At 38.8% G+C, this 15,802-nt stretch overlaps 3 protein-coding genes across 5 annotated transcripts; all 3 read right to left on the reverse strand.

The window, feature by feature from the left end:
* Positions 1-29: 29 nt before the first annotated feature.
* On the reverse strand, positions 30-1,537 carry mrpl35 (mitochondrial ribosomal protein L35). The gene is made up of 4 exons (XM_028566484.1): positions 1,461-1,537; positions 1,064-1,229; positions 401-545; positions 30-297 (listed from the first exon to the last, which is right to left on the reverse strand). The coding sequence occupies exons 1-4, from the start codon at positions 1,489-1,491 to the stop codon at positions 109-111; spliced, it is 531 nt and encodes a 176-aa protein (XP_028422285.1). The 5' UTR covers positions 1,492-1,537; the 3' UTR covers positions 30-108.
* Positions 1,538-2,868: 1,331 nt separating this feature from the next.
* si:dkey-21a6.5 (laminin subunit gamma-1) lies at positions 2,869-9,030 on the reverse strand. The gene is made up of 9 exons (XM_028566435.1): positions 8,823-9,030; positions 6,915-7,088; positions 6,638-6,776; positions 6,444-6,532; positions 6,100-6,163; positions 4,985-5,073; positions 4,762-4,874; positions 4,496-4,652; positions 2,869-3,658 (listed from the first exon to the last, which is right to left on the reverse strand). The coding sequence occupies exons 1-9, from the start codon at positions 8,869-8,871 to the stop codon at positions 3,501-3,503; spliced, it is 1,032 nt and encodes a 343-aa protein (XP_028422236.1). The 5' UTR covers positions 8,872-9,030; the 3' UTR covers positions 2,869-3,500.
* A 1,531-nt stretch (positions 9,031-10,561) lies between these two features.
* On the reverse strand, positions 10,562-15,730 carry cfap99 (cilia and flagella associated protein 99). Of its 3 annotated transcripts, none has more exons than XM_028566195.1 (15): positions 15,392-15,730; positions 15,175-15,319; positions 14,963-15,057; positions 14,756-14,862; positions 14,495-14,672; positions 14,261-14,341; positions 13,904-13,972; positions 13,644-13,730; positions 13,437-13,525; positions 12,111-12,315; positions 11,768-11,909; positions 11,531-11,682; positions 11,240-11,445; positions 10,934-11,129; positions 10,562-10,805 (listed from the first exon to the last, which is right to left on the reverse strand). In XM_028566195.1, exons 1-15 carry the CDS (start codon positions 15,503-15,505, stop codon positions 10,674-10,676), a joined length of 1,998 nt encoding a protein of 665 aa, XP_028421996.1. In that variant the 5' UTR covers positions 15,506-15,730; the 3' UTR covers positions 10,562-10,673. The 3 variants fall into 3 exon arrangements, with proteins under 3 accessions (XP_028421996.1, XP_028421997.1, XP_028421998.1); XM_028566196.1 differs by having other exon boundaries at positions 10,562-10,810; XM_028566197.1 differs by having other exon boundaries at positions 10,730-10,810; positions 10,908-11,129.
* Positions 15,731-15,802: the final 72 nt, after the last annotated feature.

A 15,802-nucleotide genomic window follows, 5' to 3' on the forward strand; every position in this document is an offset into this window, starting at 1 on the left:
TTTTTTTCTTATATTAAGGAATTGGAGGAAATGGTGTAATATGATTTTATTACATATATAACATAACATTATGTTCAAAAACAAGATGTCACTACACGAATCAGCAAATTACAGTTTAAGGTTGACCCGATCGTGGTACTTCAAGTACGGATCGTTAACATACCAGTTCCTCCTTTTCCAAAAAGAGGTTGTCATTTTATCCAGAAGCTTGCTCTGTGTTTTATTACAGAATACATGCTCCCTCAGGCGCTTTCGTCTGGCAGGTTTCTTCTTCCACAGTTTCTTTTTGTATCCAGCCTGTTTACACCCAAAAACAAGAATTCAGATTGGCAACACTGAGTTAAAAGGTGCAAAGAAAATAAATCTGTTATTTTGCTGGTTCACAGTAAAAGACTTGTACCTTGCGCCTGATCCAAAGGTCACAATGCAGCCTCATGAATCTGTCTGTCACAGCTTTTACAGTCTTCCTCTTCCCCTTCTTCAGACTGACATATGTCAGACTTCTGCTTGGTTGTTGATTCAGACTGGGAATAAGTGCCGATACCCTGCAACAACACAGAGAAGCAGAGTAAAGAAAGAATACAATAATTGTTATTTAAAGAAGGTAATGTTACTCAAATTACAGAACAATATTTTATCACTTAACAGTTTAGTGTGTTAAGTTTCATATAGTCAGGTTTTGATATAGCCCTTTCTGAGATTTCTCAGGATATTCAATCATTATAATAAACAAGAAGTAGATATTGAACGAAGTATCTTTTATTTTGTGTTGCACCTACTCCACACACTTCCCAACTGTGATGTTGCCACAAAAAGGTCACACAGTATAAAATAAAAAAATTATGTTATAATATTGAGATTTTCTTTAGAATAAAGGAGCCCCGCTCGAACCAATACAGAACAGCCCAGACCCTATACACCCATGCCCCAGACAAGAGTATAACATACTTTTGGCTATATTGTAAAATGTGGTCCTTAACACGAAAAACAGTAGAGTTTAAGTGGATTTGATTAATATCCACTTTTAAGAATATAAGCAGGAGTGTTCCCTCTTGTCCTTTACCGTTGTAGGATGTTGTACCGGGGTGTCGGACACACTGCAGCCCGCAAAGGAGCGTGGACAGCGGCTGCAACAGAGCTGTAGAGAGGTGGAGGCTGGATGAGGCTGGAGAGCTTACAGAGCTGTGGTGTCTTGGCACACAGAGAGACAGACAGCGGCCTCAGCAGCCCTGTCAGACACAAGGACAACATAAAAACACATGAGAGGAGGCATAGTAGTAACGTTAAAGAGAAAACCTAGCACTGTTGCTAACGTTAATGTAGCAACTTCACGTACTATCTGTGCTAACAAACTACACGTACGCACGATTGCTCCAACAGTTCAGTGCACTGACACAGTCATGGATAAAATACTAAACGTTTACGGAATGAAGTATGAATGTCAAATTGTAGCTACACACCAGACACCTTCCTTGCCAGGGCGGCCGCCATGTTTTCTCCAGAATGCTGACGTAAGTACGGAGCCCTGTTTGGACAAATTTCAATTTTTATAAATATGACACAGCGCATTACCGCCATCTAGTAATTTATTACTGGACATGTAGGCTGTCCGTGTGTATGTTAAAAAATATCGAAACAAATGTGGTAAGTCCAGTTTTGTGGTGCTTGTACTATAGGCTACTTTTTTTGCTACTGTATATTTCTATATTGTAGCATTGCTATTTTTACTTAACTAAATGATCCAAGTACCTCCTCCACCATTCCTATCTGTTAGCCTATTGAAACAAAATTCTGGTAAACAGACAATGCTAAAATCATCGTGGAAGTGTGTTTCAGCCTCCAGAAAGTCTGTTCCAGCAACTTTCTGTGTGTGTTAATACTTGCAGACTTGTATGTAACTTTCAGCTGCAGGCCTATCTGTCTTTCTACTCCATGGTTGTCACACGCTGTAAACATATTTATCTGATCCATGAGATCTGCCATTTGTCACTTGTCTTCTGTTGGATGTTTACATAATGTGGAAATAATTGTTCAGTGCTGTGTGACCTAACCACAGTCTTGTAAGAGGGACCATTTTCTTTTCTTTAGTCTGGTTAACACTGCAGTATCCACTGACTACATATTTTTCATGGCAGACATTTTTACTTTCATGCAGGAAATACACAGGTGCAACTAATAACATTAACAATTGCCTTTGAGAGTGCAGTTCAATGGCCATGGTTTAGGAAATTGAAAGCAGTTGTTAATGTTATTAAATACAACTGTGCTTTTCCTGCAATGACATCTCAAAATGTCTGCTGTAATAAAGGCCTATAGTGAGCAGTAAACGGCAGTGCATCCCACACCTTTACTTTGAATTTATGTAACATTGTAACAAAACCAATGTGCACCAGACATCTCAGCATCTACAAAAAAGAAATATATTCAAAATGCATATACTGTAATAGAAAAACACAAAAACATCACTAAACATTACCAAAAAAAAAAGAGGCTATGCAACATTTAGCTATTTCTGTGTTTCAGATACTTGATCATTTTACTGCCTTCAAAGAATACTTGTAATGGGATGATTATACCAAAAAAAGGAGCAAAATCTTTAAGGCTTTTAAGAGGTGAAAGATATCAAGCTGTTTGGAACATTATGGGGCAACCTAGTCTTAAAACATTGGCAGCAATTTTTTTGATGATGGCCAGAAAAGCTATACATCTACTGGATATGCTATTCATGGTTGCCCTCGGTCACCTAGGATGGGGTAAATAATGTTTAAAACATTGTCCCAGTAAAGAGTTTGGTCTACACATTTCATATACATTGTAATTTGACATGCACTGTAACCACTTAGTATCCAAGAATAATTAAAAACGTAATCTTTTGTCACCAATAATTTTTATTTATTTTCCTTTAAAACATACAAATATAATCCTCAAAATAGCAGATGAAAAACATTAAGCAAAGGTATCAACTAACTACAGACAACACGATGTGCTGTAATCAAATATATAATAATATTTAAAAACACAAGGCACAAACCAGTTTACACCTCTCTGTAACTGTGGAACTACACAAGTTAATGCAAGCATCTCCACCAAAACATGTGCAAAGTAAATCAATTACCTCTGTAAAAAAACGTGCTTTTCATAAGACCGAGAAGTTCCCACCAAGTTAAGGCACACAGCTCATTTTCACCGTTCCAGCATACCTCTGATAATCCAATAATCTAGTTTATGAAAGGAGCATGTTTGTCTCTGAGTGGAACAACTGTAACAGTGTCAAACTACAAGAATTCACAAAAACCTCTGTTTCTCAAAAATATATTCAAATGTACCACAAAAAGCTAGTAGATTGTCAAAGTACTGTCAAGGCAGTGCTCTTAGTCCTGTGTTTCACCATCAGTCTTCCTCTATCAGTCCTTTTTTGAGTTGGGACCCAAATGTAGATAATACTTCAGTTGGTTTTATCTTACCAAGCACTTAGAGAAGCTAAGATGATGTCCTTTGGTTCACCAACCAGCATATACAGGTTCGGCATCACAGGGCATCCCATAGTATCGACCTTGAGGTCGCTCTTTGCGCAACAATGGAGCTCGGGCTACAGTTAGCTCTCCATCAGTGTCTCTCCGTCGACGTAAGACCATTAAAATGATGAAGAGTAGGGTCACTGAAGAAAGGGAGAGGAAAAAAACAGGATGTTACAGGAAATGTCCACAGTCTACAGTCAGGTGTCTTACACATACACAAAGAGTGTATTGATATGTGAGAGCATGATTCTTATTTTATCTCATTGTGTCCTGTTTGTGCATAAAGTGGTCTCAGTGTAAGAGGAAACAATCTGTTTTCAGTATGCTAAGAACAAGAACAAGTTAATAGATGAAATCGGCAGTAAGAAATGTTGTTATCAATTTAAATACATACAGTAATACAGAAATCAATTACAATAAAAGACAAACTATACATTTCAACAATACAAAAAGTAAAAAAGAGTGAACGGAGGTTTAAATAAACATAATTCATTTACATTTATTTTGTTATAAGAAAACAATTTAGTCTGTAGAGAAGAGTAATCCTGTATTCATAGTCCTTTTTGGTGACCATTGCTAAGTCAAGAGTTGAAAGTTCCTTGGCGTTTTCTGAAGTTGTACTGCAAATTTAGTCTGTTTCATCTTTGCTCATTTTCTTTTATGATTGAAAAAAACAAGCTCTGTCCCATTAAGCTATAGAAAATAGGCATACTTAATAGTATCCAAAGGGAGTTATGAACCACTACCATGTCAAACACCAGCTATTAATACTTACTTTAAAGACATTGTTTTGTGTGTAATCAGATTATATAAATGTGGGAAATTGCAGCTTGAAGTTTTTCAACTTTAAAGGCAACCAGTTCTAGGAGCATAACTGCAAGTCCAATGCCTTTAACATGGTGTGAAAGGCAAGATGCATTTTGGAAAGAAGCTCTGAAATATCAGGGAAACATACTGGATATTTAGTTCTTACTTACCCCCTCCTCCAATAACCAAAAGAGCAATAGTGACGGGAGCCAATTCACAAGTGTCTCCTTCTTTGCGGAAGAAAGTCTCCATGCAGTAGCCTGGAGACAAGCTGCCCTCTGGACAAAACGCATCGCTGGGACACTGAATGGGGTTCACATCTGGACTCTGAGAGAACAACATGACTCTGTCACCAAAGATATGCATATAAGATATTTGTCAAACACACAGGTTAATTTTCTCTTGTGGGCCAGAGTGAGGAAGGTGCAGTACTCACAGGGCAGTAGTGATTCTCTGGGCATACATCACAGCTCTCCTGGCCCCAGTGGATCTGGAAGAAGCCACTGCCGCAGATTTGACACATAGTCTGATGGGGAGCCTTGTGCATGCCTGTTCAAAACCAGATATCACCTGGATGCATGCTTGCCCTTTTCTTTCATGAGCCGCAGTACTCATAAGCATAGGGCCTCGTAGCTTTAAGTTAGCATGATGTGAATTACCTGGTCGACACGGTGTGCAGTCTTTAGAGGCAGTCTGAAGAGCTTCTTTTCCTGCAGGACACATCTGGCACTGGCTACAACCAGAGGAGCTGTCAGAAAGAGAGAGATGCTAGTTTGTCACCGTAAAATGGATAAACTACTATTATATGGATTTCACAGCTGCTACAAGTAACTTAGAGGCATTTTTGAAAAATGTAAAAGCTGATTCAGTTTAGAGCTGTTCATAGTGCTAACAAACATATAAGCAATGGTTAGGTGTAGGTCTGTCATTTCAAATGTTAAGCAAAGGTTTGAAAAATAATAGAGTCTCAGATCTGTGTACAGCATTAGCTCAGTCCGTAGGGACTTGGCTTGGGTCGCCAGTTCAAGTCCCTGTACGGAACAAGTACGGAGTGTGGACTGGTAGCTGGAGAGGTGCCAGTTCACGGTGCTAGTTCACCTGCTGAGGTGCCCTTGAACAAGGCACCGAACCCCAAACTGCTCAGGGCGCCTGTTCATGGGCATCCCCCTCACTCTGCCATCTCTCCATTAGTGCACGTATAAGGTCCTGTTTGTGCATATTGTGTGTGTATTTCGGGCCTGTAATGTATAATAACAACGAAGAATATAAAAATTCTTATACAATTAAAGTTTAAATATGACTGTCATGGTAAAGAGCCAAGCCAAAATCAGTTTCCTTTACAGGGTGTATAGGTTCAGATATGTCAAAGGAGCTCAGAGTAATTTTCACTCCTCTTCCTTTGCTTTGATCAAGATGCCTCAAAAATGCGGACCGAGAACACAAGAACTTGCGGCCCTTAACCCTTATCTAGGGATTGATAACATCTACAATCTAATATTTCCAAGTCCAGTTCTATAAGCCCCATTCCTATCTGCTGGGACATGATCGTACATGCCACTTACATGTTCATACCTTCTGCTGATTAATCAAAGCAGCGACTGTGTAACTGGTCTTGTGTGTGTGGATACATCTGTGCCAAACTGTTCCCAACAGAACCATGGGATGAAATCATGTGATGTTGTTTGTGATTATCACACAGAAATCATTATGAATGTTCCACACTGATTTCTGGGTCCTCCTTAAAAACAACGGGTGACGTTCAAATGCAACTTACTTGCAAAAACGTCCCAGTGCACACGGTGCACATGAAGTGGAGCTCTGCTGCGATGAAAAAAACCCTAAAAGCGACAGACAGAAAATAACTCAACACGTGATTCGTGTTTTCTCTCAAGTTTCAGAAGATTTGAAACTATGTTGAGAACATTGCATGTAAATTTGTAGTCATACATTTTTATATGTAGATAATCTATTCATTTTCAAGAATGCGTTCCTTTATAATTGATCTGGAAAAAAACATTTTACATATATAAGTTTAATAGCTGACCTCATGCAGAAAGCATATCATAAGTTACTGATTTATAACAGTATGGGTTTTTATCTACAGCTAAATCAACACACCTGGTGAACAACTTGTGCAACTGTCTCCTCCAGTGTTATTGTTGAAGGATCCAGGAGCGCAGGGTTGACATAATGGACTTCCAGTGAAACTGTGCAGTAGTGTAAAATGCACAAGACATTGACCAGTGATGTTGACGGTAAAGCCTATACCACTTGAAGTAAAAATAATTTCTTGGCACAATCTGTGTCCTTACTTTGTATAGAAGCCCTGGTTGCAGGGCAGACACTGCTGCTGTCCTGCTAACGGCTGATAGAATCCTCTGGAGCATGGCAGACATGCTCCAGGAAATAGACAGAGCCCAGGGTCAGAGCAGCACGCACACAGCAGGGTGTCTGGGGAGGGATAGAGAAGGATTTCTTCAGTTTGACTTTCCATTCTTACATACAGTTTGAATCCCTTCAGTAAAAATAAATATTAGAGGTCATCTTAAAATGGTGGCTTTGTGTCAGAGGACATGGCCGTTGACTCACTGTTGTCGTACTGCGATCCTGGAGCACAGGGCTCACAAGTAGAAGTATTGAATGCAAAGCAGCCTGGGGTAGTGCTGCTCAGAATCACGGGAGTTATAGTCAGACTGGTCACATTCTCCATGACAGTGGTGTTCATCACAGCGGGAGAAAGTGTTGTCTGGCTCACCACCATGCCTGGAAGAGAACGGCACTGGATATTTTAAATCTGACTTCTGGTAGTGGACTGATACAAGGCTGCAGTGCAAACTCAACTATTTAATTTGCCTAAAATAGTTAATGAATACAAAATAATGATTGGGGTTGTTCTGGTAGCCTAATAATGAGCTACAACGTCCCCGGTTTAAACCCAGCTCTGGACCTTTGTTGCTTGTTGTTCATCTTTCTCCTTATTTTGTGTGATGTATCTACTGCTGTCAACTATCCAATAAATATGCACCAAAATACTTTATATAATACTTTATAACTTTAAAAAGTGATGTATATGTCATAAAAAAACCACATATTAAATAAGATTCACAGGGCCTTTTCGGGGTCTAAGGTTATTTGCTTTGAGGGCCCTTCACTTTTTCACCCCCAATAATTTCTCCACATTAACAAAACCACTCAAATATTATTCCTTAATTGTTATGGCTTTTAAAAAAAACATGCATTTTCTTTTCTTAATGGAACAAATACATTAGCAACCATATCATAAATAATAACTCCGATCTCTGTGCTCCGATCTCTGTCTCAAAAGTCACATTCTCGATGAGAGTGTTGTTGTTCTGTTGTTTCTGCTCACATATTCACGCACAGAACATTAAAATACATACACACATACACCAAAGTAGGTTTTTCTGCTGTTGTGGTGTCAAGTTTTTAGTATGTTTTCATAGTTGTGGGTCATAATGGATGTCATATTCTTGCTGCAAAACAAATATACCTACGGATACAAAAAAAGTAAGCTTTTAAAGTAAGTTTGCCTGATAGGGACCCAGGCAAGTGTCAAGTAGAAATTACTGGCAAATTTAGTCTTGGTGTTATGTAGAAATTGCATTTATGTATACTTCCAAGTATTTATAGTAGTAAAAAGTTAATTTAAGTAGATTCATCCCCCACCTTCTCAGACATACAATGAACATTGATCCAGCCTCAAGACACAACCAAAATATTAAAAACAAACCAAACCCAAGGTGGGTGGATGGTTCTCCTAAAAGATGAGAACGTCTTCAAACTGTGTGATATCTTAAATCACTCCACAAAATCTTGAGTACAGTAACTTTATCTAACAACAGAGAATTAGAGAGCAACATGTATAAGCACTCAGCACAACAGAGCCCACATTGTGATAGTAATCACATTAGCCATGTGCCTAAGTGCTTTCTTGAATAGGAGCCATCCTCCTCAAGAAATGCAATTATTTGGGAAAGGGTGTCATGTGATTTCTCTTGTTCTCTAGGTTGGCAACATTTCTCTCTGATAAACTGGCAGAGAAATACTGTAATCCTGAAAGTTTGCTGTATTAAATTCAAGTGTCAGCAAAATGATGAAGTTCCTATAGAGATTACAGTAATACCACAGTAAGATGCCACAATTTACATAAGATTAGCATTAATTCCACTATACACACCACAGAAACACAACAGCAGACTAGGCCAGTAATGCTAAGGTCATTTTTCATGAGGAGAAAGTTTGTTATGACGTTTGGGGGGAAAACTATAAGATTTTAATTGACTTTTTATTCCATGTAATGTTTTTATACTTTGTTTATTCAACCAAAATCTATAATACGCTATAATATGCTATTTCAGTTATAGCGGTGAATTAACGCTATGGTATCTATTGGTATATATCTCTATAGATCTATAGTACCTTTCCTAGGGGGTTGTAGCATTACAGCAGTAGTTGTCGAACAAGTGTTCAACTTACCTATGAAATAAGCGGCGCATATCGCAGGCAGAACTCCCCGGCAGTCCATCCTCCAGATATTATCGAGTACTAGCACCAAAAAATGTCAGGCTATAGCATCACATCCCTCTCAGGTGTCCGAGCTGCTCTTGTTTTTACGAGGGAAACGTCTGTGATGTTCGCTCACAGTGGGATCAGTCTTCTCATCAGTGTCATATGACAAAATACACATCATGTGATTTTGCTTTAAAGAGAAAAACTAATGGGGAATATGGGCCGGATTCAGGCAGATCTCTTGTTTTTACACGGAACGGCCAGCAGGGACACACTGCCTCTTGTGTGGTTAAAATCAAATGTATTCCACAGTATATTCTATATGGCAATGATTAAAATCCATTAGTAAACCATTACATGGAAAATTGGTCCTAATCATTTCAAATAGATGGATATAGATGGATAGATAGATAGATAAATAGATAGAAATAGAATATATAATAATAATAATAATAATAATAAACTTTTTAGCAATCAAAAATTACAATTAGCACTTATTATTAACACTTCAATTAGATATTTCATTACCAAAAAAGAGATATTTTCATTACTTTCATTACTGTATTATATGCAATGTTATCAATAGGCCCATAATATTCCTATTTTTCACAACAATATATATGCCTGTGTGTATGCCTGTGTGTGCATTTAGATAGAAATAATAGTGCATTGTAAAAATACAGATTTCTGAGCTATACTATCCATGGTTCTGCTTTGCAATAGGTGTTTTCAGACATCAGATGCTCTTGAGCTCTTGATGATGAGAAATCACGAGTGACATTTTGTACAGTAACTTGTTATTAAAACATAAAAGTCACAAAAGTAACACCAACATTGTTTTGAGGAAGGGACATTTCCTTCATAAGTCATAAGTTGAAGATCCACTTCCCTTTTCATGGTACATACTGTGGTGGCAAATTTTATTTTAACTATTTGTTTAATGATATTAACCATTGGTTTAATGATTGTTTTATAACGCCACACGATTTAGCTTCTTCATGTGTAGATTCAAAAGGCTCCAAGTGAAATAGTTGGCAACCGTGAACTATAGCCCAGTAGAATTATTTAGTTTTACTAGTTTGAACATTGTTGACTTATTAGCAGACGAAGTCGAGAAGGCCACAAACCGTGTCTCCTTCTGCCTCCTGAGATAAACTGTTGTTTAAGCTAATGAAAAGAACAGGAGCAGAGGGGAAGGTGAGACAATGGTGTGACTGTTAATGATGTCTCTTTTCAACTATGGCCGTACTAAAAGATACATTTAGAGGGGTGGCTTAACGGAGTTTCTTCACTATATGATGTTTGGATGTTTAGACTTTAGGTTAGAAAGACATTTTCAGTTGTGCTGCGTGTACCTTTGAAACTGTGTTTTCTCCATTTGCAAATGTAAATAAATACTCAAAGACCAAACTTTGTTTTAATTCTCAAACAGTCGTTACTCGTTTTGATTTTATCATGAATATCACTAACGCTGCTGCTTCAAGGAAAACTTCCACCACAATACACACAGGTGGGTGGAATTTACTTTGGGGAGACATTTGTGAGCTTTACTGAACATAACAAACCTTAATTAACATTTTACTATAAGTCAAGATAAACAATTCCAGATAATTACTCACAGGGAATCCACAAAAGGCTAATAATACAAATAATTAGTAGCTTAGTTGTGAAAATTAATCATAACATTCAACACTCAAACATTTTTTTTCCAACAATTTTAATGCAAAATGTGTCAAAGAACACAACAAAAAGATGAAAAGCTAACCATTCCACACATTACTTGCAACAAATATAACTAGAGACCCTTCTGATCTAAAATTAAACATTCACAGGCCTGTGGAGCATATTTATGTCTTGAGTGTTTCTGTCTGAGAAACAACATAAGGAGCGTCCTTCTGGATGTGACGCTCTAAGCTCAGCTCCAATTCCTCCCAGCTTTTCACTGTCAAGCTTTTCTGGCAGAACAAGAAAGAGAGAGACAAATACTGCAAAAACTGCTTCAAGCGAGAAAAATCCCAACACAAACATAAACAGACAACGCTGACAACTTACTTAGGCTACTGAGTATTCCTACTCACTTTGTCGTGTGTCCCTGTGTTTCTCTCTTCTGTGTGTGCTGCTGCCTGTTCAGAGTGTTTGGCCTTCCTGCTTTCAATTTGCTTCAGTCTTTGGTGCTCTTGTTGTTTCTCTACAAGCTTCTTCTGCAGAGCCAAAACTGTCTCATCCCGAGTCCTCGCCTGCCGAAAACCTGGCCTGGCTTCCCTCTCCTTTTTCCTGCAACATGCGAAAACGTGTGTGATATTTGTATGTTTGTATAAGTATTTGCTTCAGACCCACATTTTCCTACTAACCATAATCAAATCAGGGCCAAACATTTTCCTGACCTTATGACAGCAGCCTGTGCCAGCGCTCTCGTGTGGAGGTTGATGGTGTCCAGCTGCTCCAACAGCAGCTGCTTCTTGTTCTGCTTCTCCTCCAGGATGTGCTCCCGTTTCTCCTGCTGCTGTGTTTGCTGCGCCTCCCTCAGGAGAGCAAGCCGCTCCTTCAGCTCCACCAGGGACATCTCTCCCAGCAGCTCATGGCCTGCAGTCTGACACGGGACAACAGATTCAGCATGACACAAGGAGTAGCCAACGTGAAGGTATGTCAAATGTTAAATGCTTTCCTTCACTCACCTCTGAGTCGTCAAAATTCCTGACTCTAACGTGAGGAAGTGATTCAATGGCGCGGATTTCACAGATGATTTCAAATCTCCTGCTGAGCTCTGCTTGTGCTTCCTCCAGTGCTTGGCGAAGGAGCTCTCGTCTTTGCTCTGAGACTTCTTTCACTGTAAAATGTGTGTGTGAAATTGAGGAGAATGAAAAGGAAATCATGAATGAGGGATCACTGAATCGTCAAACGAGGAGGCGTACCTATACTTTGCTTGATTTTCTGTAACTTCTCTTTAGCTGTTTTTGAGTTCTTGTGTCCTTCTGCCACTTGTTGCACCAAGTCTCTCATTTCTTTTTCCTCCTGCAACCTTTTCTCAGCATATCTCCGCATCAGCTGAGCTGTCTACAAGAAACAAGAAAGCAACCATGAATAAAACACTTTATTATTGATGCATAATTGCAATTCCCTTAAAAATGACTTCTTTATAGGGTGTTGGTAGAGAACAGACATACTTTTGTCATCTTCTTACACACTTTAAAGCACTGTGTAATCTTCTGTAAATGCTTTTTCTTATCGGTTGTTGAGGGAGGGATCTTTACCCACCTCTTCTTTCTGCAGCTGAGCAGTCTTCTGGTTGCGTTCCATTATGCGTGTGCGGGCCATTGCTGCCTCTTCATAACTGATGCGTCCCTCCAGGCGCCTGCGCTCAATCTTGGCCAGCTCCTCCTGAAGGTCCTTCTCACGCATCTCCTTCTGCCACTGGTGGAAAGACGAGGGCTCACGTGCGCCCTCCACCAGACTCTCCATTCTGTGTCACAAACACAAAGAAATGACTCCTGCTGCAGTTGAGCTTTATTTATGTGTAGCCCGGGCTAAAATTAATTTAGACATCAGGAAAGGTTAAAATAAATGTGGTTAAAATGTACATGGATGGCTAAAATGCATGAAAATATAAGAGTCAATCTTTACAGTTCAAAAGTTAAAGTTAAACGGTTCATGCATACTTTGTTTGATGTGTACTGTACATTAGCCAGCACGAGTAATCGGCCTAACATGGTTAGCAGCATCATGTGTCAACCCTTGTTTTTCTTTATTTTAATTGGAACATCCTAAAACAGCCAACACAATTCCATTTTCAGGTAGAGGGGTGGGGCTTAGCTGTAAGCTGCAGGGTGTCTGTTTGAAATGTCTGCCTATGACACCTTTGAATTTAAAAGCCTCTAGGCTCTAGTTTTTTAATGAATACATATTTTGATATTCATATTGTTTTAAGGATTAGGCTGGATAACTGGGTAATATTAGTGCAAATTTGAACTAAATCCAAGTAATAGGTAAACAATTAAATGAGTGGTTTTATTCTGCACTTTTTCACCTATGGCGTGAGTCAATATATTGATAAATTTAAGCACTTTTTGCTGTACAAAATATTTTTGTTAAACCATCCATTTCATGAAGGGGCCGTCTCAGAATTATGAAAAAAAACATGGTTAGGTTTTGTTCTAGGTATATCTGAAAAACTAAAGCCCGTTTGAGGATTTGTTTAGGCTACTAACTGTCCCCTTGAAGTCAAAAATCCGCCTCTGTATTGGAGGCACCGCCAGTTACTTTAAATTTCAGAAAAAAGGGACAAAGGTTGTACAAATCATAATAATTTATAAGTCCAGGTAATAGCGCCATTAAAGTTGAAAACGTACCCAGGGCCTCGGCCATAGTACTACTACACTGAGCAGATTTAGCTAGTGTTACATTATGTAAAAAGTGCTGTCTCATTGAGATCAAGAAATTCTTTGCAAGAGAGACCTGAGAACAAATTAGGCTACCTTATCTACAACATCACAACAAGACAATTCAGTCAGACAAATCAGTCATCACTGATGACACTTAGATGTTTAATCCCCCTAAAATCGGTCAAGCATTGGCAATTAGTACCTTTGCAGCTCCTTCTCCAACTGATGGTCATATAGCGCCCCCTGTCTCAGGATGGCTGCACTGTTGAGCTTGATGGGCCAGCTGTTATTCTAACAGAATCCGAACAAAACACCCATGCAAGTGGATATTATGCCTTCCTTAGTTCATATTCATCACTATCATACTAGAGACTGATCCACTGAAGCAGGTGAAATAATTAGATCTTACCTTATAACTGGAGGGAAGTTCAGAGGAATGAAATGAATTGAACTTGAGTTTTGAATCCAAGTTCTCCTTAATCTGAGACACCACTCTCTGCAATATAAATGATGGTTCATCAGCAATGTGATCTGACTTTGAACTGTCTACTGACTCACTCGGTAGTGAATTTTCTCCTACCTGGTTTTTATTTATATATAAATCAATTTATGCATTAATCAATAATATTACTTTGGAAATCCATGTAAAGTACAGACAGTAGCCCCTACCTTGGTGTGTTCAGACTTCTGTGGATTTCCACATCTGAACTGTTTCATATTTGCCTCATAGAGCAGTTCCTTTGGTGAAAAACAAATGTGATGTAATAAAGTCAGTATACGTGCAGAATTCAATTCCAAAAAATGCTAATTTAATAATTTATAATAATTTATGTTTTTAATGTACTGTAATGTAATGTTTTAACTGTTGCTGTTGTTGTTGTGCATATTCCTGCTTTTGATTTACAACTACTCTTTCTGTCAAAACTTGTTTTCTTTGATGTATTTCATCAATATAGCAGAGCATAATTTGCCTTTTAGATGTCATAGCCTTTTTCTGATCATAATGGGTGAAAGCAGATATTGTACCTCAGTCCTTTGATGGTTCTTTTGTTTGATCTCCTCCATCATCTGTGTTTCTTTAGGAGCCATGTATGTGCTTTTTGGCACCTATAAAACAAAAGCCTTTTGAGTCCACCACAGCTTCAACACCATAAACAGCTTAATGATCTGTCATGTAGTCTATATAAGACAGTAAACAGAAATTGTGTGCCAATGTTTGAAGGAAATATTGTATATGCTATAACTGCAAATGGGGCTGACTGGTTTAGATTTTTCCTGCTGTGGAATGAGCTCAGGCATAGGCAGAGGTCGAGGTTTAGGTTTGGAGAGAGAGAACTCCTGGGGCTCAGTGGTTTTTATTGGAGCTTTCTTGACCTGACTTCCACCAGATATTTTGACAGCAAGCCGGTCAATGAGAATATCCATCTCAGGGCCCCATCTGAAGGTACAAATATGCTTTTATTCCTTGCCTTTGGAAAGACATTGATTTCCTACAAAAATATTTTCCTGTACTTTTCTCACCTTAGCAGAGGGTTAATCCAGTGTTTCTCCACATAGGCAGCGTCATAGATACTATTCCACTCATCTTGTATCCACGTGGTGAGGTTTGTGAAGAAGAAAGTCAGGAACTATACAGCCAGACACAATACACACACAGAGGGCACAGTAATGTTATAGATTACTGGTTATTTCCAATGCAACAACACTACTGTGTCCAGTATTTCTTACCATGTGCATCTTCTTGATGTCCAGAGATTTGATAATGTTGCTAAAACGCTGAAGTCCAAGGTCATCAAGAGAAAATGTGGCAAGGTAACAGATAACTGAAGAACAACATAGTATTGTAAACATGTCAGTGGCAATCTGGTTTTATTCAGAGTCAAATTTGCATTATAATTTATAAATTCGTTTAGCTAGCTAGGTCACTATTGTCAACTTACTGACAAACTGGCTGCGGTCATCTCTAGATAAGCATTTCCCATTCTGGCCATAGAAGACATTGATAACTACGTCCAGTAACTTTTTGTGCTCTATGCATCCAGAAACGACATCAAGTATGAACTTCTTATGCAGAGTATCCATGTTCTGCAACAAATAAACGAGATAGTCAGGTGTCAGCACAAGGATGCATCAGGGTACTGATCTGAGTCTACTCACCTGCAGATCCTTGGAAGTGTCTTCCATGAAGTCATCCAAACACTGTCTGCCAGCACTGAACTTATTGAGCAGCGCAATGGCCTCCTTGGCAAGTGATCCATGGATTGATGCCATTTTGTATCGATCTGCAGAAAGCTTGGTGGAGATTGATAACTGTGCTGAAAAGATCTTTGCTAAGAGAAAAGCCTAAAGAATTACAGTCTCCTCAATACTCACGCAGGCCTATAGATTGTGTAAAAAGTAACATTTTACTTTTACCTGAGACTGAACTAAAGTGTCTGCTAAAAAGAGACCTATCAATAGAAAGTATTCACGGAGCGGCTTGTTTTCAGCGCGAAATTGTTGCCATGTTTAGTCGTTGCTTAGCAACACACTCGTGTAAACAGAAATGTATCCTGGCTTAAACGTGGC

The sequence above is a fragment of the Perca flavescens genome, chromosome 20 (genome assembly GCF_004354835.1).
Source record: "Perca flavescens isolate YP-PL-M2 chromosome 20, PFLA_1.0, whole genome shotgun sequence".
NCBI classification, from domain to species: domain Eukaryota; kingdom Metazoa; phylum Chordata; class Actinopteri; order Perciformes; family Percidae; genus Perca; species Perca flavescens.